General features: G+C 50.0%; 3 protein-coding genes across 4 annotated transcripts in view; 1 reads left to right on the top strand and 2 right to left on the bottom strand.

Moving 5' to 3' along the window:
- mtrfr (mitochondrial translation release factor in rescue) overlaps positions 1 to 22,827 on the bottom strand; it is a 221,061-nt gene that overhangs the window by 133,934 nt on the left and 64,300 nt on the right. The window lies entirely within an intron of this gene.
- pi4kab (phosphatidylinositol 4-kinase, catalytic, alpha b) overlaps positions 45 to 22,827 on the top strand; it is a 54,793-nt gene continuing 32,010 nt past the window's right edge. For both annotated transcript variants that reach the window (XM_061259900.1, XM_061259901.1), the window contains exons 1-27: positions 45 to 203; positions 1,262 to 1,378; positions 1,893 to 1,986; positions 2,133 to 2,221; positions 3,061 to 3,133; positions 3,513 to 3,772; positions 4,257 to 4,320; positions 4,468 to 4,616; positions 5,165 to 5,230; positions 5,335 to 5,431; positions 5,531 to 5,716; positions 6,525 to 6,625; positions 7,445 to 7,574; positions 7,910 to 8,042; positions 8,305 to 8,400; positions 9,057 to 9,240; positions 9,612 to 9,712; positions 10,602 to 10,770; positions 11,526 to 11,576; positions 18,026 to 18,134; positions 18,629 to 18,765; positions 19,476 to 19,609; positions 19,932 to 20,014; positions 20,816 to 20,886; positions 20,984 to 21,108; positions 22,216 to 22,297; positions 22,390 to 22,473. In XM_061259900.1, coding sequence (XP_061115884.1) covers positions 105 to 203; positions 1,262 to 1,378; positions 1,893 to 1,986; positions 2,133 to 2,221; positions 3,061 to 3,133; positions 3,513 to 3,772; positions 4,257 to 4,320; positions 4,468 to 4,616; positions 5,165 to 5,230; positions 5,335 to 5,431; positions 5,531 to 5,716; positions 6,525 to 6,625; positions 7,445 to 7,574; positions 7,910 to 8,042; positions 8,305 to 8,400; positions 9,057 to 9,240; positions 9,612 to 9,712; positions 10,602 to 10,770; positions 11,526 to 11,576; positions 18,026 to 18,134; positions 18,629 to 18,765; positions 19,476 to 19,609; positions 19,932 to 20,014; positions 20,816 to 20,886; positions 20,984 to 21,108; positions 22,216 to 22,297; positions 22,390 to 22,473 — 3,084 coding nt within the window. In that variant the 5' untranslated portion in view covers positions 45 to 104. The remainder of the gene's footprint in view (positions 204 to 1,261; positions 1,379 to 1,892; positions 1,987 to 2,132; positions 2,222 to 3,060; positions 3,134 to 3,512; positions 3,773 to 4,256; positions 4,321 to 4,467; positions 4,617 to 5,164; positions 5,231 to 5,334; positions 5,432 to 5,530; positions 5,717 to 6,524; positions 6,626 to 7,444; positions 7,575 to 7,909; positions 8,043 to 8,304; positions 8,401 to 9,056; positions 9,241 to 9,611; positions 9,713 to 10,601; positions 10,771 to 11,525; positions 11,577 to 18,025; positions 18,135 to 18,628; positions 18,766 to 19,475; positions 19,610 to 19,931; positions 20,015 to 20,815; positions 20,887 to 20,983; positions 21,109 to 22,215; positions 22,298 to 22,389; positions 22,474 to 22,827) is intronic.
- Positions 12,680 to 17,464, bottom strand: serpind1 (serpin peptidase inhibitor, clade D (heparin cofactor), member 1). The gene is made up of 5 exons (XM_061261247.1): positions 17,255 to 17,464; positions 14,954 to 15,888; positions 14,389 to 14,662; positions 13,702 to 13,846; positions 12,680 to 12,918 (listed from the first exon to the last, which is right to left on the bottom strand). The coding sequence occupies exons 2-5, from the start codon at positions 15,885 to 15,887 to the stop codon at positions 12,727 to 12,729; spliced, it is 1,545 nt and encodes a 514-aa protein (XP_061117231.1). The 5' UTR covers position 15,888; positions 17,255 to 17,464; the 3' UTR covers positions 12,680 to 12,726.

Genomic DNA, 22,827 nt, shown 5'->3' on the forward strand with positions numbered 1-22,827 from the left:
TTTTCTTATTGGACCACCAGACTCTCCGTACTGTTGCTTCCTTGTTCACCCAACTTTCCATTTCCCCACCAATACATCCATCCATTACCCCCGGAGAGGCAAATATGTCGGTAAAGGGGGGAGGATCGCGGGGGTTCTATTTTAGCACAGTTTTGTCCCTTGCACGGTCCTTAGCGGTGCATCGACCAGCTCCTGTTGAAAAGGTGAGTAATTAAGTTAATTATGAATGCTTTTAATGCATAGTACAATTTAAAAAAAAACTGTTCCACGTCCATCGGAATAAAGAGTTGTATGTACACCCATAACCCACTGCTCGGTTAGCTTGTTAGCTATCGAAATAGTTTGGCTGCATCTAGCCTGTCTGCAGTTCTTGCCAACGTCAACGTTATACTTATTGTTGTACGTAAAGGCATTCATCTGAAACAGTTGGGTTTGATTCAAAATCGAGTAACTGTTAACATTAGACGTAGAGCAATGGCGATAACTGTGGCAAGCTTTATTCATTAGCTAGTCGTGGCATTCTGTCACTGTCAGTAATCGATACATTTGCTAAACCACAATAAAGATAAACCATATAGACCGTCAGCAGTCTGCGCTCCAGTTTATATACATGACATTTCCAGAGCTAGGTAATGAAATCGGTCTGTTTCAGGACATTGGATAGGTTAACTAACTGGTTCGGTACAGACAGTTAATAATCTAAAATAGGCAAAGAAGCCCATTTGTTGCACCGAAGCAAACAGGCGGTAGCTAGCGCTAGCAGAGGGTTAATGTTGCCATTTTGAGAAACCTTCTCTCGCTGTTATACACTGACTAGCTGAGCCGTCTGGGTGACACTAGATAAACCACGTCCAAAGTGTTATACGTGTGGTCTTTTTTAAAAATGCATCTTGTGTGTCAGCTAACGGCTGTTCCGTGAAGTAAACCCAGAACTCCCCCAAATGTCAATGACACGGAGCGGATCATTTTGAGGAACAAATGGTACATGATGGGACTTTACATGCACTAACTTCGGTCTGTGATCAAGAGTCATTCATTTGACTAATGCGTAACATTTTCAACAAGTAATTAGACGACAGTTTATCTTGAAAGACCAGGGGTTTAGAAAAGACTCGCTAAATGCCGGAATGTGTCAAAATCTGGAAAGTCGTAGTTCGTGCACATCGCCTGTCCGTGGAGGCGTTGTCAGCAGGCTATGAAGGAAGTTTTAGTGGATGTTCGTGACGGCCGCTATCATTCAATCTATGTGCTTGTGCTTCAGGTTCAGAAGCTACAATGCATGTGTCCCGTGGATTTAAGGGGCATCTACCAGCTGGACGAGCGGCGGCGGGATGCGGTCATAGCCCTGGGTATCTTTCTGGTGGAGTCCGGCTTGCAGGTAACGTTGAGCATTAACTATAACGCGAGTTTATATTTTACATTACATTACATTAATGGCATTTGGCAGACGCTCTTATCCAGAGCGACGTACAACAAAGTGCATACCCATAACCAGGGATAAGTGCGCTGAAAGACCCTAGAGGGAAGTACAATTTCAACTGCTACCTGTACAAACCTGTATTAACCACTGAAATGAACCTTGCTGGAAAAAAAAAAAAACAACTCAAGCCAGGTTTAGAAAAAAACTGGTACTTGGTTGACCATTTCAGACCAGCTCCCAGATAGTCCAGCTTGTTTACCAGCACTGGCTCAGCTAATGCAGGGAAAGTAGCTAAAATCACTTAAACTGCTCCTGTTTCAGATTATGCTCTCCTGCTGCGAGTCAGTTATAGCGTGTGGCAACCCGAAAGCAGTTTATCGTTTTCACGTGACTTCAGACGTGTGACGTTTGGGCCGCATGAAGCCCCTTGTAGCCCGTTGCATGGGGACTGACGGCGGGGGTGTTTTCGCAGTGCAAAGACGTCATCGTCCCGTACCTGCTGGGCCTGCTGCAGGGCCTCCCGCGCGTGCAGTGGATCGAGGAGAGCACGGGGAGAAAGGGCAGAGGTGATTACGTCTTAAACTCACACGGGTTTTTCTGCATTACCACATCCTTGTACTTTTACACAACGTTTCTACAAATTATTTAACCTGCTTAGTCTGTGGATGAATGTGACACATGCGTTAAGTGGCTTTTTCCCCCCCTCTTGCAGAAGTACTTCCCATTGCAGAGAATTTCAGCTTCTGCCTGGTCACCCTGCTGTCCGATGTCGCCCATCGAGATGTCTCCTCACGTGATCAGGTTAGTGTGGTCCAGAGAGATGTCTCCCCATGTGATCAGGTTAGTGTGGTCCAGAGAGATGTCTCCCCATGTGATCAGGTTAGTGTGTCTCAGAGAGATGTCTCCTCATGTGATCAGGTTAGTGTGTCCCAGAGAGATGTCTCCCCATGTGATCAGGTTAGTGTGTCCCAGAGAGATGTCTCCTCATGTGATCAGGTTAGTGTGTCCCAGAGAGATGTCTCCCCATGTGATCAGGTTAGTGTGTCCCAGAGAGATGTCTCCCCATGTGATCAGGTTAGTGTGTCCCAGAGAGATGTCTCCTCATGTGATCAGGTTAGTGTGTCCCAGAGAGATGTCTCCCCATGTGATCAGGTTAGTGTGTCCCAGAGAGATGTCTCCTCATGTGATCAGGTTAGTGTGTCCCAGAGAGATGTCTCCTCACGTGATCAGGTTAGTGTGTCCCAGAGAGATGTCTCCTCCTGTGATCAGGTTAGTGTGGTCCAGAGAGATGTCTCCTCCTGTGATCAGGTTAGTGTGGTCCAGAGAGATGTCTCCTCCTGTGATCAGGTTAGTGTGGTCCAGAGAGATGTCTCCTCATGTGATCAGGTTAGTGTGGTCCAGAGAGATGTCTCCTCATGTGATCAGGTTAGTGTGGTCCAGAGAGATGTCTCCTCACATTGGACATTTGGTTCAATGGCAATGCTAGGCTAATGCTTTTCAAACAGTCTCGATTTTTTTCCATTGAATATCTCGGTGCATTTGTGTCCTGTTATGTGGGAGTGTGAGTATCCATAAGCCGCAATCACCACTGAAGCAAACCGAAACTTAGGAAGTGGACTTCCTGTCTGCTTTGCTCTCAGATTTTGGAAGCCGTTGTGGACGTGATGCAGACCTTCCTGGACATGTGTCAGACTCCAGAGAACCGCGAAAAAGGTACAAAACCCCTGAAAACCACAAACTGTGCATTCATTTCTCAAAAAGGCATGCTGTTGTTTTCCACAGAATTAGCATTTCTTTGTGTAGTATCTAACGTTACATAACAGTTATTTAGCTGATACTTTTATCCAGAGCGATCGAGAGTTCATTTGACTATGCAAGGTCTAAGCCCCCCCAGACCAATATGGGGTTCAGGGCCCAACAGCTACAGTGGGGCTTGAACCATAAACCTTCCAGGTCCGAGTCAAGCACCTTAGCCACTAGGGCTATAGGCTGGCCCCTGAGTTGAGTAACTTGTAACCTCAAAGGCAGAAGTTATTATAAATAATGAAGCGCTAGTGAAGGAATAATGGTGACGCTCCTCTGTTTGTTCCAGAGTACCTGTGCAGGTACACCGTGCCCTGTCTGCTGGGCGTGACGCGGGCGTTCGGGCGGTTCAGTAGCACGGATGAGTCGCTGCTGTCCAAGCTCTTCCCGCGGGGCTCCCAGCAGGCCGTGCGTGTGGCCGATGAGCTGGAGGGCGTGCGCCGCCGCTCCTTCAACGACTTCCGCTCCATCATGCCCAGCTCGCTGCTCACCGTCTGCCAGGGCGACGCACTGCGCAGGAAGACCAGCAGCACCTCCAACCTGTCCCAGGTGAGTCTGCAGCCCCTCCTACCTGTCCCAGGTGAGTCTGCAGCACCTCCTACCTGTCCCAGGTGAGTCTACAGCCCCTCCTACCTGTCCCAGGTGAGTCTGCAGCCCCTCCTACCTGTCCCAGGTGAGTCTACAGCCCCTCCTACCTGTCCCAGGTGAGTCTACAGCCCCTCCTACCTGTCCCAGGTGAGTCTACAGCCCCTCCTACCTGTCCCAGGTGAGTCTGCAGCCCCTCCTACCTGTCCCAGGTGAGTCTGCAGCCCCTCCTACCTGTCCCAGGTGAGTCTGCAGCCCCTCCAACCTGTCCCAGGTGAGTCTGCAGCCTCTCCTACCTGTCCCAGGTGAGTCTGCAGCCTCTCCCGCCTGTCCCAGGTGAAAATTTGCTGTTAATGCTCCAGTCCTTCCTGTGCAGGGTTTTTATCCTGCAGAGCAGCTGTGGGTCTGTGTGAACAGCGTGTGATTGGCTGGCTGTTTTCTCCTGCAGGTCAGTCCAGGTCGCGGGCCGTCTCCCAGCTCCCCTCCCGGCCCGTCCTCTCAGTATTTTGAAGGTAAAACAGAAACGCCTCGTTACTGAGCCCTACTGCTCATCCTGTAGTCCTGTTTACAAATCTGACATCTCTCCCTCTCCCCTCCCTCCCCCCTCTCTCTCCCTCTCTGTCACTCCCCCCCTCTCTCCCTCTCTCCCTCTCCCCCAGGCTCGTATCTCCCTGACGGCGGTGCCGTAGACCCTGATTACTACTTCTCCACCATCAGCTCCAGTTTCTCCCTCTCTCCTCTGTTCATCGGCAGCGGCAGCGAGGAGTTCGACGTCCCGCTGGAGGTGCTGCGCCTCCTCCTGCAAATGGTACAGTATCCCCATCACTCCTCCCACACACACCTCCTCCTACACACTCCCCATCACTCCTCCTCCTCCACACACCTCCTACACACATCTCACACACACCTCCTACACACACCTCAGACGTCCCACACACACCCAACACAGGCAACCTCCTACACACACCTCCCCACCCCATCGCTCCTGGACACATCTCCGTCAGAGAACACACGGAGGCCTAATAACTCGCAATCCACATTCATAATAACAATGTTCATATGCAGCAATGTTCATATGCAGCAATGTTGATCACAACCGAAAACATGCATATAATCTTGTCTTTATTGTTGTAACCTGTATCTGTTATTTGTATCAATGTACTTTGTTTGTTCAGCAGCCTGAGGTGTGCTAGCGTTAAAGGACACAGGTAACAGGTAGCCAGAGTGATGATGTGTAAAAAGTATGCTCTTTACAAGAGGAAGTAGAAAATGGAGGGAACTGTGTATGTAGCGCCACAGACAGGCCCGGGAGGCCTGTTCTCCAGAGTTCCCTGTTCACCCGCCCGTCTCCTGCAGGTAAAGCGCTTCGTTTCCGAGGCCTTTCTGAAGACTCTGGACGCCACGCTGTCAGAGTACACTGAGGTGAGTGCTGTCGGTTCTTCACCTTTGACCTTTGACCTTTGACCTTTGACCTGCGGCCAGAGGAGTGCTGACACAGCGTTTACACCCAGGTGTGTGTTCTGCAGGTGAATCCTGGGGTGTCTCTGTTCTACCGGTCCTTTAGTGACCCTCTGTACGTGGCCATGTTTAAGATGCTGAGGGACACCCTGTACTACACGAAAGGTGAGTTATGTCTCTATGTTTCTGATTGGAGGAGAGTGAATTGAATGTCCATGATTGGAGGAGAGGAGGCGGAGCTGACCTCTGACCTGCCTCCTCCAGCGGACCTGCAGACGTCGTTTGTGAAGGAGGTGCACGACTTCGTCCTGGAGCAGTTCAGCAGCAGCCAATCAGAGCTGCAGAAGATCCTGCACGACGTGGAGCGTCTGCACAGCGAGCTGAAGCTCCGTTGCCAGGCCAACGCCGCCTGCGTGGACCTCATGGTGTGGGCTGTGAAGGATGAGCAAGGTAGGGCGTCCCGGGAGAGAGGCGCCGGGTCCGTATCCGAATGTCACGCCTTCTTCCTGACGCTCCCGTCCCCTGCTTCATGGGGGGGGACCCCCAAAACGCCCGGATGAAATACGGAGGCCACGACAAGTGGGGTTCGGTTCTGAATTAGGAAAGGGGAGGGAGCAATGTGGAATCCAGCCCGTGGTCTGGGTCACATGGTGTCTCAACCAGCCAATCGTATCCAAGGCCTTCAGTTCTGCAGAAATTCAGCTCATGCACAGATGTGTGCTGCATGTGGATCCACTGATTGTTCGGCTTGGTGTAGGAAGGACCCTGTCTGTATGGTGTAGGACGACCCTGTCTGTAAGGTGTAGGATGACCCTGTCTGTAAGGTGTAGGACGACCCTGTCTGTAAGGTGTAGGACGACCCTGTCTGTAAGGTGTAGGACGACCCTGTCTGTATGGTGTAGGACGACCCTGTCTGTATGGTGTAGGATGACCCTGTCTGTAAGGTGTAGGACGACCCTGTCTGTAAGGTGTAGGACGACCCTGTCTGTAAGGTGTAGGACGACCCTGTCTGTATGGTGTAGGACGACCCTGTCTGTAAGGTGTAGGATGGACCCTGTCTGTAAGGTGTAGGACGACCCTGTCTGTAAGGTGTAGGACGACCCTGTCTGTAAGGTGTAGGACGACCCTGTCTGTATGGTGTAGGACGACCCTGTCTGTAAGGTGTAGGACGACCCTGTCTGTAAGGTGTAGGACGACCCTGTCTGTAAGGTGTGCAGAAACCCCCCCTCACCTCTTGTTGCCCCCCCCCCTCCCCCAGGAGCTGAGAACCTCTGCACTAAGCTCTCGGAGAAGCTGCAGTCTAAGACCTCCAGTAAAGTCATCATCGCTCACATGCCCCTGCTGCTCTGCTGTCTGCAGGTAACTCAGCTGCACCTGAAACATGCCCTCAGTCAGGGATGATGATGATGATGATGATATTAGTGATGATGGTGGTGATAATATTCGTGATGATGATTATAATGATGATGGTAATGTTAATATTGATGATGATGATGATGATGATATTAGTGATGATGGTGGTGATAATGATGATGATGATGATGATGATAATGAGAATAATGGTGATAATGATGATGATGATGATAATGATGGTGGTGATAATGATGATGATGATGATAATGAGAATAATGGTGATGATGATGATGATGATGATGATGATGATGATGATGATAATGATGGTGGTGATAATGATAATAATGGTGATGTTGATGATGATGATGATGATGATGATATTAGTGATGATGGTGGTGATAATATTAGTGATGATGATTATAATGATGATGATAATGTTAATATTGATCATGGTGATGGTGATGATGATCATGATAATGTTGATGATGATGATGATGATGATGATGATGAGAATAATGGTGATGTTGATGATGATGATGATGATGATGATAATGATGATGATGATAATGAGAGTAATGGTGATGTTGATGATGATGATGATGATGATGATAATGAGAATAATGGTGATGTTGATGATGATGATGATGATGATGATGATGATAATGATGGTGGTGATAATGATGATGATGATGATAATGATGGTGGTGATAATGATGATGATGATGATGATAATGAGAATAATGGTGATGTTGGTGATGATGATGATGATGATAATGAGAATAATGGTGATGTTGATGATGATGATGGTGATGATGTGGTCCGCAGGGTCTTGGCCGGCTGTGTGAGAGGTTTCCTGTGGTGGCTCACTCCGTCACCACGTCTCTGAGGGACTTCCTGGTGGTGCCGTCCCCTGTGCTGGTGAAGCTCTATAAATACCACAGCCAGTACAGCACAGGTATACCCTCACCTGTACCACCCTCACCTGTACACCACACCCTCACCTGTACCACCCTCACCTGTACACCACACCTGTACCACTACACCCTCACCTGTACCACCCTCACCTGTACACCACACCCTCACCTGTACACCACACCTGTACCACTACACCCTCACCTGTACACCACACCCTCACCTGTACCACTACACCCTCACCTGTACACCGCACCCTTACCAGCACAGCACAGGTGAGCCTGCCACACCCTTACCTGTACAGAACTTGGGGTGTGAGAGGGAGTGTGTGGCTACAGGGGCTGTCCCGCTGAGTGTGACCCCTCCCTCTGTCTGCAGGTGCGGGCGATATTAAAATCAGCGTGACCAATGAGCACTCCCAGTCCTCCACGCTCAGTGTGCTGGCCAATAAGAAGGGCCAGCCCTCCATGTATGAGCAGCTGAGGGACATCTCCATCGACAACATCTGCAGGTGAGCGCCCCGGTCTTCCAGCGTGTTCCGCACCAATCATACGCCACTCTTATAGCCCCTCCCACACTCTGCCCCAATCAGACGGCACGCTCACAGAGCCTGACGTCTGCTCTTTTTGCATGTGTGTCACACTGAAAGGTTTCTGATCTTTATGCAAAATGTACTGTTAGATAATGGGTATGAGTAAACCCAAAATTTTACAATTGTAATTTCATTTATTTAATGAAAAAGTTTATGAAGGTAACGTGCTCCTCTCCCCCAGGTGTCTGAAATCGGGCCTGACGATGGACCCTGTGATCGTTGAAGCATTCCTGGCGAGCCTCTCCAACCGCCTGTACATCTCCCAGGAGAGCGACAAGTACGTACGGCCATGACGACTGTGATCGTCATGGTGATGGTGATGATGATGGTAGTCATGGTGATCGTCATGGTGTTGGTGATGATGGTGGTGGTAGTTATAATAATGATGATGATGATGATGATGGTGGTGGTGGTAGTTATGATAATTATGATGATGATGGTAGTCATGGTGATGATGATGATGGTGATGATGGTGGTAGTAGTTATGATAATGGTGATGGTGATTATGGTGATGGTGATGATGATGGTAGTCATGGTGATCGTCATGGTGATGGTGATGATGGTGGTGGTGGTAGTTATGATAATGATGATGATGGTAGTCATGGTGATGATGGTGATGATGGTGGTAGTAGTTATGATAATGATGATGGTGGTGATGATGGTGGTGGTGGTAGTTATGATAATGATGATGATGATGATGATGGTTGTCATGGTGATGATGGTGCTGATTATGGTGACGGTGATGATGGTGGCAGTAGTTATGGTGATGATGGTGGTGATTATGGTGATGGTGATGATGGTGGCAGTAGTTATGGTGACGGTGATGATGGTGGCAGTAGTTATGGTGATGATGGTGGTGATGGTGACAGTCGTTATGGTGATGGTGATGATGGTGGCAGTAGTTATGGTGACGATGATGGCGCTGGTTCTCAGGGAGGCCCACCTGATCCCGGACCACACGATCCGCGCGCTGGGGCACATCGCGGTGGCCCTGAGGGACACACCGCGCGTCATGGAGCCCATCCTGCAGATCCTGCAGCAGAAGTTCTGCCAGCCGCCATCTCCGCTGGACGTGCTCATCACCGACCAGCTGGGCTGCATGGTCATCACCGGCAACGTAGGCCCCACACCCACCCCCGTAACGTAGGCCCCCCACTCATGCATGGTCATCACCGGCAACGTAGGCCCCACACTCATGCATGGTCATCACCGGCAACGTAGGCCCAACACTCATGCATGGTCATCACCGGCAACGTAGGCCCCCCACACAACACCTGCATCATCTGCTGCCTGCGTTTACGCCCTTTTACTGAGAAATGAAGTGATTTAAACATCTCCAGTACTGGAGCTGCTATGAGAGGATTTGAGTTGGGCAATTCCTAAAATAGTGCAGTGGCTTTGCTGTTTTTGAATACATTTCACAGGGTTATGAGTCATACGTGTGGTGCTCTCATGTGGTTCAGGGTTTGATTTCTCTTTCTCCCTCAGCAATACATTTACCAGGAGGTGTGGAATCTGTTCCAGCAGATCAGTGTGAAAGCCAGTTCTGTAGTTTACTCCACCAAAGACTACAAAGACCATGGATACCGGTAAGACCAGGGTTCTCTGTTTTATTTTAGACACTGCACCTATGCTAAATACACATGTGTTTATCTGTGTGTGTGTGTGTGTGTGTGTGTGTGAGTACAATTTATTCATTTTGCACTTTTCTAATCGCAAAGTCACAAAGTGCTTCAGATGCAAAACATGGATAAATAAACATGGACTTGCTGAGACATGTAAAGAGGGAATTACAGTAATCTACGTGAGACTATTAATGAATGAGCGAGGAATCATCTCCAACATGGGTCCTGACAGAATGGGCTGGGGTTTCGCAATGTTCCTCACTTGGAACAAGTCAACAACCTAATATGCTGACCAAAGCTCAAGGCCTGGTCAAAAATAACACCTAGGTTTCTGAGACTAGACCAAACCCATGAAGAAAGGGAACCAATACACCGTTTAACCTTGGGAGCCATTTTGTCACGAGCAAAAATAACCTGTTTTATTGTTGCATTCAGGTCCAGGGATTGTCTTGCCATCCAACCCTTAATGGCATCTGAATAATCATGCAAAACAACCAACTTGTCAGGTTTTTCAGGCTTGAAGGAAAGATGTAACTGAATATCATCGGCATAACCGTAATGCGTAATACCTTTAGTAATAATCTGCCCAAGGGGAGGCATGTATAGTGCAAACGGAATCGGACCAAAAACAGAACCTTGGGGTACACCACAAGACAGAGCAGCAGATGCAGACACAAAGTTGCCAACAGACACTTAACAACAGTCTGTGGCTGTGATAAACGCTGTGTGTGTGTGTGTGTGTGTGTGTGTGTACAGGCACTGCTCCCTGGCTGTGATAAACGCTGTGTGTGTGTGTGTGTGTGTGTGTGTGTGTGTATATAATGTGTGTGTGTGTGTGTGTGTGTGTACACAGGCACTGCTCCCTGGCTGTGATAAACGCGTTGGCGAACATCGCGGCTAACCTGCAGGGGGAGCAGCTGGTGGACGAGCTGCTGGTGAACCTGCTGGAGCTGTTCGTCCAGCTGGGCCTGGAGGGCAAGAGGGCCAGCGAGAGGGCCAGCGACAAGGGCCCCGCCCTGAAGGTCAGACTCTCACCTGTACCTGAGTGAACACCATATCACCTGTACCTGTACCTGAGTGAACACCATATCACCTGTACCTGCACCCCACCCGCACCCAACCTCTTCCCACACCCTACCTCTACCCCACCTGCACCTCACCCGCACCCCAACCCGCCCGCACCCCACCTCTACCCACACCCCACCTGCACCTCACCTCATACCCAGTACCACACCCTACACCACCCACACCCCACCCCCACCCACACCGGTGTAGCCACAATAAGATCAATGCAGCTGTTGGGGCCCTTGCGCAAGGCCCTTAACCCCAAATTGCTCCTGGGCTATTGTCTCCTGCCTAGTCTAATCAACTGTAAGTGGCTTTGGATGAAAGTGTAAGCTGAATAGCGTGATTAATGACTGAGTGAAGGTGTTTGAGGTTGTTGAATAGCGTGATTAATGACTGAGTGAAGGTGTTTGAGGTTGTTGAATAGTGTGATGACTGAGTGAAGGTGTTTGAGGTTGTTGATAGCGTGATGACTGAGTGAAGGTGTTTGAGGTTGTTGATAGCGTGATTAATGACAGAGTGAAGGTGTTTGAGGTTGTTGATAGCGTGATGACTGAGTGAAGGTGTTTGAGGTTGTTGATAGCGTGATGACTGAGTGAAGGTGTTTGAGGTTGTTGATAGCGTGATGACTGAGTGAAGGTGTTTGAGGTTGTTGATAGCGTGATGACTGAGTGAAGATGTTTGAGGTTGTTGTGTTTGTTTCCTCTTGCAGGCCTCCAGCAGTGCGGGTAACCTGGGCGTGCTCATTCCCGTCATCGCTGTGGTAAGAGGGGGCTTTCTGCGTTTCAGGGTTTCCCAAATCTGCCTGTTTTAATCGGCCTGCGGTGTGTAGGGGGGGGTGGCGTGTGCTTGCACACACAGTTCTGCGTGTTCTCTGGCGTGTGTTCTCTGGTGTGTGTTCTCTGGCGCGTGTTTGCTCTAGCGGGTGATCAGGCTGAGGGTGAACCTGGTGACACACACCCCCCCCGCAGCAGAGGAACTGACGCTGCAGCTAATGACCCGGAGAGCCCTGAATAGTATTATGGGATGCACACGAGGGCCCTTTCTGTGGGGACGTGGGGTGGGGGGCCTTTGCACAGAGGGGTCAGCAGTGGTCAGTAGTGTAAGGTTCATTTGGTCAGAGAAAGTCCGTCATGCATCCTGTTTAAACAAAAATGTAATGCTGTGTTCAAGCAATTATGCTAATTAACCCATTAAGTGTAATGGAATCAGTTCTGACTGTATTTAGTTAGGGTTTAACTTCTGCAACAAATATTTACTCAGCTTGCAAAACACGATGTTGACTGGACAAGTGGTTCCCATGCAGTCTCTGCTTTGAAGTTCACATCAATTTGACGTCATATTATTACTGAGAAGATGAGCAACTTTTTCACCACAATTCTTTTTATTTCACATGTGTGATCCTGGGTCCCGTACAGGATTCAAAACGCAATTCTACAGTATCAAATGACTTTGGCCTTCATATATAGTTTGGTACATGACATTCTATTGCAGATAAAACAGACTTTTGCACAAACACTGAGAAGCTTGGTATTGTTGGCCCAGACTGGTGAACTCCTCCAGCTCTTGCACAAACATGCAGGTCCTCAACATTATAAGGAGTAACGCTGTGAGAATGTTTCACTGTGAGGGCCCTACAGTTTGAGTAACATTGTGAGAACATTTCCTGGCTTTGCGGTGTACTACGGTCTCCTCAGTACCCTGCAGGTGGAACATTAACAGACACCAAACGGCTCTGACCCCAGTCTGGCCTGGAGGGTGGGTTATCGGATTACATTTACTGTGTGTGTTTGTGTGTGTGTGTGTCAGACCGATAGAGAGAGAGAGAGATTATGGATGTGGGATTGTGTGCTTGTTCATGTCTGCATGTGTACGTGTGTGTCTGTATGTATGCGTGTGCGGTGCCCGGGCGGTTAGTTCTGGGAGGGGTCCACCACTCGGCCCATGAAGACGAGGCAGTTGGTACGGTGCTCGTAGATGAGGAAGAGGAAGGGCCGGTCCACGACGAAGCGCGTCTGTGTGGAGAGGGGCATGAAGCCCACCTGAGTCAGCGCGGCCGCCTCCGTGCCCTCCTCGTTCACCGTGATCGTGCCCTGGTGCTTCAGCTGCCAACGGGAGTCAAACGCACACAGGGAGGGAGTCAGAGACAGGCAGGGAGAGAGAGGGAGACACGCAGAGAGAGTGGGAGTCAGAGACACACAGGGGGAGAGAGAGAGAGTCAGAGACACACAGGGAGAGAGAGGGAGTCAGAGACACACAGGGAGAGAGAGGGAGTCAGAGACACACAGGGAGAGAGAGAGTCAGAGACACACAGGGAGATAGAGAGTCAGAGACACACAGGGAGATAGAGAGTCAGAGACACAGGGAGAGAGTCAGAGACACACAGGGAGAGAGAGGGAGTTAGAGACACACAGGGAGAGAGAGTCAGACACACAGGGAGAGAGTCAGAGACACACAGGGAGAGAGGGAGTCAGAGACACAGGGAGAGAGTCAGAGACAGAGAGAGAGAGAGAGAGAGAGAGTCAGACACACAGGGAGAGAGTCAGAGACACGGAGAGAGAGAGGGAGTCAGAGACACACAGGGAGAGACCGCAATTCTCCACACAGATTTAGTGCAGGACTACACTTAATCTGTGTCTGAGACCAGCTGGGAAACCAGGCCTTCATGTTTCAGCTGTCTCACACATATCCAAACCAACGCTGTGTTTTATTGGACCAGCTGGGCGTGCGAGACTGCCAAATTCCTGCTTTTTATATCCAATCAACATCATCTCTTCAGCTTTTTAACGACAGAAAATGATTAATTTCATATTCCAGTCAGGTAATCCTAAATAGAGTACTGTATTTGTTGGGGCTGATAAATCTGAGGACGGCACAGACGCCCTTACCCAGTTTACTGTGAGCTTCTCTGAGCTCAGGCGGGAGAAGTCTCCAGTTTCCTCAAACAGGTCTTTTAGTCCCAGCTCTTTCATGTTGGCGATGAGGTCATAGTTCTTCTCCAGTTTAAATTTGGGAAATACAACCACTCGTGTTCTGGAAGAAAAAGAGAACTGTCACCGCGATGAGTCCGTTTGTTTGTTTTTCCACCAGTTCATATGTATACATTTGTGTTCTCCCTATCGCCTGGTCACCAGGCCAATGGTCGTGTAAACCGCTCGGACAGCTCCTGTACTGTTTGGCAGAAGATAGCCTCTGTTTACCACATGGTGTGTTTGGAGATGTGGTGTAACCCGGGGCCTACTTCACAAAGCAGGACTGATCCCGGGGCCTACTTCACAAAGCAGGACTGATCCCGGGCCTACTTCACAAAGCAGGACTGATCCCGGGGCCTACTTCACAAAGCAGGGCTGATCCCGGGGCCTACTTGCACTACAACACCACATTTCACAAATTCGCTTATTTCCTGACCCAAGCAGGTAAAATGGTGAAATCAGGTGATGTACTGCAGGGTTGGAGGGAAAACCTGCAGACACTGTGGCCCTCAGGACCGGCTGTTGAGCGGCCCTTAGGACAGGCTGAGTAACCCAGGCTGAGTAACGGTCGGCGGTTTTGTGTCCGTGGCCAAGGGCACGCACCTGTTGGTCATGTTGCTGATCCACTTGCTGACGACGGTGGCGGAGATGTCCTGCTCGAGCTTGCGCATGCCGGAGAGCTTGCGCGGCACGACCACCAGCATGCTGACGTTCCCCACGTAGGGCAGCTGGACAACGTCGCACTGAAGCTCGTGGTCGGCCGCCGCCATGAAGCTGCCGCGGTTCTGCATCATGGGAACGCGCACGCTGTACTTCTCCGTCACGCGGAAGTTCTGCGAGAACGTGGCGTCCTTGGGGAACTTCTGCTCCCACGTTCCTGCAGGGAGACATCCCACCGCATCGTTTCATGTCTTGAGATTTGATACAAATCGGTACATCAGATCACAAAGTGTAATAAAACGAAGGCCAAGATCTGGCTTTCCTTTACTTGGGAGTCGGTATGAAGACAGTCTGGCCAATCGGTAGCTCTAGTTGTTCAGTTAATTACCCGGGCAAAAAGAAAACCAGGCTGGATTTGATGCACCCTGCACTACATGGTATCCATCCAGTTAAGTAGACTGGAGGAGGACTTTACCTTTGAAGTAGAGGTAGTTGAGGAGGACTTTACCTTTGAAGTAGAGGTAGTTGAGGAGCATCAGCACCATGTTGGGGTCCACGCTCTTCAGGGGCTCCTTGATCAGACCCTTGGTCAGTTTCTCGATTCTCCGGTTGGCCTTTTCCAGGAACGCCGAGTCCTGGAAGTCCACGGACTGCGGCTCGGCGAAGTAGTAGTTCTTGGCCTCGGTCCGGAAGCCGTCGGACACGGGGATGTCGCGCTTCACGTAGAGGTCGCTGACGGAGCGCAGGGTGTAGCCGAAGTTTCGGCGGTAGAGCCTGTGGCTGAGCTTGCGGAAGAGCTTGTGCACGGTCTGGTCGTCGTAGTGCGCGCTGGCGTTGACGAAGTCGGCGAATCCCAGCGCCCGGTAGAGCTGGCGGTGCGTCTCGGGCCCCGTGCCCAGGTCCATCATCCCCATGGCGATGGAGATGCCGGCGGGCGCCAGCAGGATGTTGTCGGTCTGGTTGAAGTCGTTGCGCAGGCTGCGGTAGAGGTTGAAGCCGAAGTTGGCGTTGACGATGTTGAGGCGCTGGATGCGCGTCTGGCCGTGGAACAGGCGGAGCAGCCGCGCCCGGCGCACCTTGGGGTCGGACGGCTCGGCGAAGATGTCCACTTCCGGCGCCGGCGTGGCGATCTCGTCGATCTTGTCCCCGTCGCCGTAGTCGTCCTCCTCGCCGGCCAGGATCTTGTCGAAGTCGATGTAGTCCTCGTCCTCCAGGTCCTCGTCCTCCAGGCCCTCGGCCGGCAGGACGCTGGTGACCGTGTTCTCCTTGTGGAAGTCCAGCGGGACGGCCTCCACGTCCACCTCCCCGCCCTCGGCCCGGCTGCGCGGGTCCACCGCCTTGGCCCCCGCCGGGTCCTCGAAGTGCTCCTTCAGGCCCTTCACCCCCCCGTGGGAGGAGGGCAGCAGGAGACAGGAAACTGCCGCAACCACAAGGAACCACATCCTGGGGGGGGGGGGGGGGGTTATACGTTTATATGCATTTCATATGTACAGGGCGACATGGCTCAGGCAGTAAGAGCAGTCGTCTGGCAGTCGGAGGGTTGCCGGTTCGATCCCCCGCCCGGGCTGTGTCGAAGTGTCCCTGAGCAAGACACCTAACGCCCAAATGCTCCTGACGAGCTGGTCGGCGCCTTGCATGGCAGCCAATCGCCGTTGGTGTGTGAGTGTGTGTATGAATGGGTGAATGATGCATCAGTTGTACAGCGCATTGGATAAAGGCGCTATATAAATGCCAACCATATGTAATGCCAACCATATGTAATGCACGTTGGTTGATGCCTCGACCACCCACAAACCGACAGGCACTCCCGCCATTTTGAATGTACTCCCATACAGTCCTGCCATTTTGAATGTAGTCCCATACACCCCCTGCCATTTTAAATGTAGTCCTGTATTCGTTCTTATCGGCGGCCCTCGACTGGTCTGGTATTTCTGTTTTGGCGCTGCCTCTCAGCAGACCCCCGGCAGGAAGCGTACTCTGTTTACCGTGCTTCAGCGGGGTCAGCGGGGTCCGAGAGAGAGAGACGGAGCTCGTCAAATACAGCACTGTTGCCCAATCATCCTGCTGCCCCTGCGCAATTCTGCCACCTCAATGGAATGCTCCCAAAACGACTGCGGCTGACTGTACGTCCCTTTGAGAGGACTGTAGCTGCACGACTTCACTGTTATTAACGCAGACGGCGTGATTACAGCCGCTGACTGCCGCCTGACTGCTTTTAAACACACCGTGTGGCGTAGTCTTTTTAAAGACAAAGCCCTTTGTTCTCTTTTTGACATGCTGCAAACCCGTACTTAAGAGCTCACTGTTCTGTTCAAGGTTTTAAAAGGCATTGAAGCATCCCTTATAGTTTTCACCCTGACATTAACAGGAACCATTTTAGACTGTATCTGAGGTTTATTTCACCCACTCTCCCGTCTCTGGAGCGGTTTCCAACTCTACTTCTCTCTGTGAGGATGACTCATTTTTAGATGCGAGAATATAACAGAACATTATGAAATGATGTGTATGGATTAAATACACATCATTTCATAATGTTCTGTTATATTCTCGCATCTAAAAATGAGTTATTTCTTTGAAGAGTTTCGTTATATTTACTTTTATATCCCTCTGCTGCCAGATTTAAAAATATTACATATTAAATAAAAGTTGTAATCGTATCTCCTGGCCAGGTAAAAAACATATTCAATCCAGATTTTTCAGCCTGAAACTAGCTCATGTAACTACAGTATACACGATCGCCACTCAAGTTGTGTGAGAATCCTGTCCCCGTTATAGGAGGTAATTTCACACTCATTTGACGCAGTCTTACCCGTTTGTGTCTTGGTGATTCTCGTGCTGGTGTACTGAATCTGTCGCATACACTGCTGGTAGAAAAGTGCAAAGTAACAATCGTGAACTTTGATGTCTGTCTCCCAAAAGCAAACACCGTCCAGTTCAAACAACACGCAGAAATGTCCTGCTAAGTTTAAATCACTTTAACTCTTCCCCTGTCCGTCTGCTGCTTCTGACACATATTCCACTCACCAGTCAGTGCACTGGGACTGCTGGGGTATGGACCCAATTATACCCAATCACCACACCAGCTGATTTCACTAATTAACACACCTTCAGCCTGAGAGGAGGGACCTAATCAGCTGCAGTGAAAGCCTGCATCCTCTCGGCCCTGCATGGTTGGGCTCCACTGCTTAAAACTGCTCACAGATCTCAACTTCCTTTCATCCATTTTCCTTGAGATCAATGATCAGTTTACAGTAAAGTTTTGCAACCCACAAATTTTCAGTTCAGCAACTGCATTCAACCTCCCCAAAACACACACAAACACACTCATAATCACACACACACACACACACACACATGTTCTGTTCTCATTTCATAGTTTTGCATCTACTGGTCGGGATGGGCTAAATTCATTTTCAGTTCAGGAATTGGATGATTTGAGGATACGAGCGAATGTTTTTCTGCAGTGCCCAAGCTGCAGACCCAGCTCTGTTGGTTCTGCATGCTTACACATGACCTGTCACATGACCTGTCACTAGATGCTGCTCTCCCTGCTCATTATGGGATGTTGTCTCCCCCCCAGCTGACCCGGAGGCTGCCCCTCATTAAGGAGCCCAAGCCCAGGCTGCAGAAGCTGTTCCGGGACTTCTGGCTCTACTCCGTGGTCATGGGCTTCGCTGTGGAGGGCTCTGGTAGGCATGGAAACATTAATCAGTCCTCTTCGGCTTGGGTCCACAGATGAACACTTTTACGTTCTCTCTGGAAGCCTCTGTCATAGGTGTGGTGTGTGAAAGCTCCCAGACAAAGAACCCTTTGGCCCAACAATGAACCCTTGACCTGGATGCAGCAGGGTTATTCTATGGAATCCATTTATTCCTTTTGGAACCATTTTTTTTTCCGACAGTGTAGGGCCGACTCTGTGGAACCCTAGGCTCCTCTCTATATAACCCTAGGCCACCTCTCTCTAGAACGCTAAGCCCTGCTCTGTGGAACCCTGGGCTGTCTCTATGTGGACCCCTAGACCCCACTCTCTGGAACCCCAGGCTCTGTAAAACCCAATGTTGGCGTTCTCATGCTGTGTCCGGTCCCTCCTGTGGCCTGTGGCCAGAGGAGTGGTGTGTGAGTGTGTGTGAGTGTGTGAGTGTGAGTGTGAGTGTGAGTGTGAGTAACCCTGTCCCTCCTGCAGGCTTGTGGCCAGAGGAGTGGTATGAGGGGGTGTGTGAAATCGCCACCAAGTCCCCCATCCTCACCTTCCCCAGCGGAGAGCCACTGCGCTCTGAGCTGCAGTACAACTCCGCCCTGAAGAACGACACCGTCACCCCGGTAAGAGCTTGCCGTCACACCATCACACCATCACAATGTTACGCCATTACCCCATCACACCATCACACCATCACACCATCACGCCATCACACCATTACACCATCACACCATCACAATGTTACGCCATTACCCCATCACACCATCACGCCATCACACCGTCACAATGTTACACCATTACACCATCACACCATCACACCATTACACCATCACAATGTTACACCATCACACCATCACAATGTTACACCATTACACCATCACACCATTACACCATTACAATGTTACACCATCACAATGTTACACCATCTCACCATTACACCATCACACATCACAATGTTACACCATCACACCATTACACCATCACAATGTTACACCATCACACCATTACACCATCACAATGTTACACCATCTCACCATTACACCATCACAATGATACACCATCACACCATCACAATGTTACACCATCACACCGTAACACCATTACACCGTCACAATGTTACACCATTACACCATCACACCATCACACCATTACATCATCACAATGTTACACCATCACACCATCACAATGTTACGCCATCACACCATCACACCGTAACACCATTACACCATCACAATGTTACACCATCACACCATCACGACACCAGTAAGAGCTCACCATTACACCATCACACCGGTGAGAGCTCAGAGCTCAGTGTTGTAAACGCCCCCCCCAGGCGGAGCTGAATGACCTGCGCAGCACCATCGTCAACCTGCTGGACCCCCCGCCTGAGGTGGTGGCCCTGGTCAACAAGCTGGACTTCGCCATGTCCACCTACCTGCTGTCCGTGTACCGCCTGGAGCACATCAGGTGGGCCCTATGGGGGGGAGGGGCTCCTATGGGGGGGGGGGGGCTCCTATGGGGGGGAGGGGCTCCCGGCACCTAAATGACCTTGGGTCACATTTGGACTCTCTGCTGAACCCTCTGTCCTGCTGTTGGAGTGCAGAAGCTCCTGATGTCTCAGTGTATTTACTGATTCCTTGGTGTTTTTATTTAATCGTTTTCTTTTATTTAATTTATTATTATTATTTATTATTTTATTTTATCCATGTTAACACTTTGTGAGTCAGGTGTGTCAGTATCTGGTGTTGACATGTGCAGCAGTGACATCACACCCCCCCCCCTCTCCCAGAGTGCTCCGGTCCGCTGATCCGGACCGGTTCCAGGTCATGTTCCGATACTTCCAGGACAAAGCCATCCAGAAGGACAAGTCCGGTGAGCCGTGTGTGTGTGTGTGTGTGTGTGTGTGTGTGTGTGTGTGTGTGTCTGAGTGTGTGTGTGTGTGTGTGTGTGTGTGTGTGTGTGTGTGTCTGTGTGTGTGTGTGTGTGTCTGAGTGTGTGTGTGTGTGTGTGTGTGTGTGTGTGTCTGAGTGTGTGTGTGTCTGAGTGTGTGTGTGTGTGTGTGTGTGTGTGTGAGTGTGTGTGTGAGTGTGTGTGTGTGTGAGTGTGTGTGTGTGTGTGTGTGTGTGTGTGTGTCTGAGTGTGTGTGTGTCTGAGTGTGTGTGTGTGTGTGTGTGTGTGTGTCTGAGTGTGTGTGTGTGTGTGTGTGTGTGTGTGTGTCTGAGTGTGTGTGTGTGTGTGTGTGTGTGTGTGTGTGTGCGTGCCCGTGTGTGTGTGTGTATGTGTGAATCTTTACAGTTATATTGTGCTTTTCCCATACTGAAAGTGCTTTTACAGTGATGAGGGGGAAACTCGCCTCAACCACCACCAATGTGCAGCACCACCTGGGTGATGTAACGGCAGCCATTTTGCGCCAGAACGCTCACCACATACCAGCTGAGGTGGAGAAGGAGAGAATAATCCTTTAGCCAATGAAATCAGGGGATGATTAGGTGGCATGTTGAAAGAGCCAGGTTGAACAGAACACCAGAGTGTCCTCTGAAAGGCTGAATCTCCTACAGCACACTGTGCTGGGGCATTGTGGGTAATTTGACCAGAGGGAAGACGTACGGGCACACCCCCATGTCCCTGACTGTGCTGCCTCTCTGTGCCTGACTGTGCTGCCTCTCTCTGCAGGTATGATGCAGTGTGTCATCGCTGTTGGTGACAAGGTCTTTGACGTCTTCCTTCAGATGATGGTGGACAAGGTAGGTGTGGAAAATGGCCAAATAAATTATTTCAAAAACAAGTTATTTACTCCCCTAATTTCCCCTATTTTTTTCTCTCCTTCATTCTCTTGCTCAGCCAAAGACCAAAGAGCAGGAGGCGGAGCTAGAACGCCATGCCCAGTTCTTATTGGTAAACTTTAACCACACCCACAAGCGGATCCGCAGAGTGGCGGATAAGTACCTCTCTGGCCTGGCTGAAACGTGAGTTCAGGGTTAATCTCTAGCTGAAACGTGAGTTCAGGGTTAATCTCTAGCTGAAACGTGAGTTCAGGGATAATCTCTGGCTGAAACGTGAGTTCAGGGTTAATCTCTGGCTGAAACGTGAGTTCAGGGTTAATCTCTGGCTGAAACGTGAGTTCAGGGTTAATCTCTAGCTGAAACGTGAGTTCAGGGATAATCTCTGGCTGAAACGTGAGTTCAGGGTTAATCTCTTGCTGAAACGTGAGTTCAGGGTTAATCTCTGGCTGAAACGTGAGTTCAGGGTTAATCTCTAGCTGAAACGTGATTTCAGGGTTAATCTGTAGCTGAAACGTGAGTTCAGGGTTAATCTCTTGCTGAAACGTGAGTTCAGGGTTAATCTCTGGCTGAAACGTGAGTTCAGGGTTAATCTCTAGCTGAAACGTGATTTCAGGGTTAGTCTGTAGCTGAAACGTGAGTTCAGGGTTAATCTCTGGCTGAAACGTGAGTTCAGGGTTAATCTCTTGCTGAAATGTGAGTTCAGGGTTAATCTCTAGTTGAAACGTGAGTTCAGGGTTAATCTCTAGCTGAAACGTGAGTTCAGGGTTACTCTCTAGCTGAAACTTGAGTTCAGGGTTAATCTCTGGCCTGGCGGAAACGTGAGTTCAGGGTTAATCTCTATCTGAAACGTGAATTCAGGGTTAATCTCTGGCTGAAACGTGAGTTCAGGGTTAATCTCTAGTTGATACGTGAGTGCAGGGTTAATCTCTGACTGGCAGAAACGTTCAGTTATTCCCCTGTAGATTTCTCTGGTTGTGCTCCGGGCTCAGATGGGCACAGAACTTCATAAGGATAGTCCGTTCTGAGCTCATTCACACAGGCTTTGGTCTAGAGATTATTCTATTATATGTGTTAAATACATCATCCTTCCCAGCAGACCTTTATTTCTGTAAATTAATTAGTGAAATAATAATTAACATTCCCATGGCCTTCTCTCTCTCTGCGTCTCCCTCTCTCTCTCTCTCTCTCTCTCTCTCTCTCTCTCTCTCTCTCTCTCTCTCTCTCTCTCTCTGTCTGTGTCTCCCTCTCTCTCTCCCCCCCTCCCTCCCTCCCTCTCTCTCTCTCTCCCAGGTTTCCTCACCTGCTGTGGAGTGGTAGAGTGCTGAAGACCATGTTGGATATCCTGCAGACGCTGTCTCTCTCTCTCAGTGCGGTACGTCTCTAACACCACGCCCCCACGCCCGTTACCCACAATCCTCCTCCCGTCTCTGTGTCCATGGTAACGGGTGCTATCTCTCCTTCCAGGACATCCATAAGGACCAGCCATACTACGACATTCCGGACACTCCATACCGGGTCACCGTGCCGGACACACATGAGGCCAGAGAGGTGAAACTGGGGGTTGTGGGTAATGCTGTTCCTCTGGGTGTAGAGCATTGTGGGTAATGATGTTCCTCTGGGTGTAAAGCATTGTGAAGCAGGGGGTTGTGGGTAATGGATGGTCCGCTGGTGTAGAGCATTGTGGGTAATGATGTTCCTCTGGGTGCAGAGCATTGTGGGTAATGATGTTCCTCTGGGTGTAGAGCATTGTGAAGCAGGGGGTTGTGGGTTATGATGTACCGCTGGGTGTAGAGCATTGTGGGTAATGATGTTCCTCTGGGTGTAAAGCATTGTGGGTAATGATGTTCCTCTGGGTGTAGAAGCATTGTGGGTAATGATGTTCCTCTGGGTGTAGAGCATTGT

This window comes from Conger conger, chromosome 11 (assembly GCF_963514075.1).
Source record: "Conger conger chromosome 11, fConCon1.1, whole genome shotgun sequence".
Classification (NCBI taxonomy): Eukaryota; Metazoa; Chordata; class Actinopteri; order Anguilliformes; family Congridae; genus Conger; species Conger conger.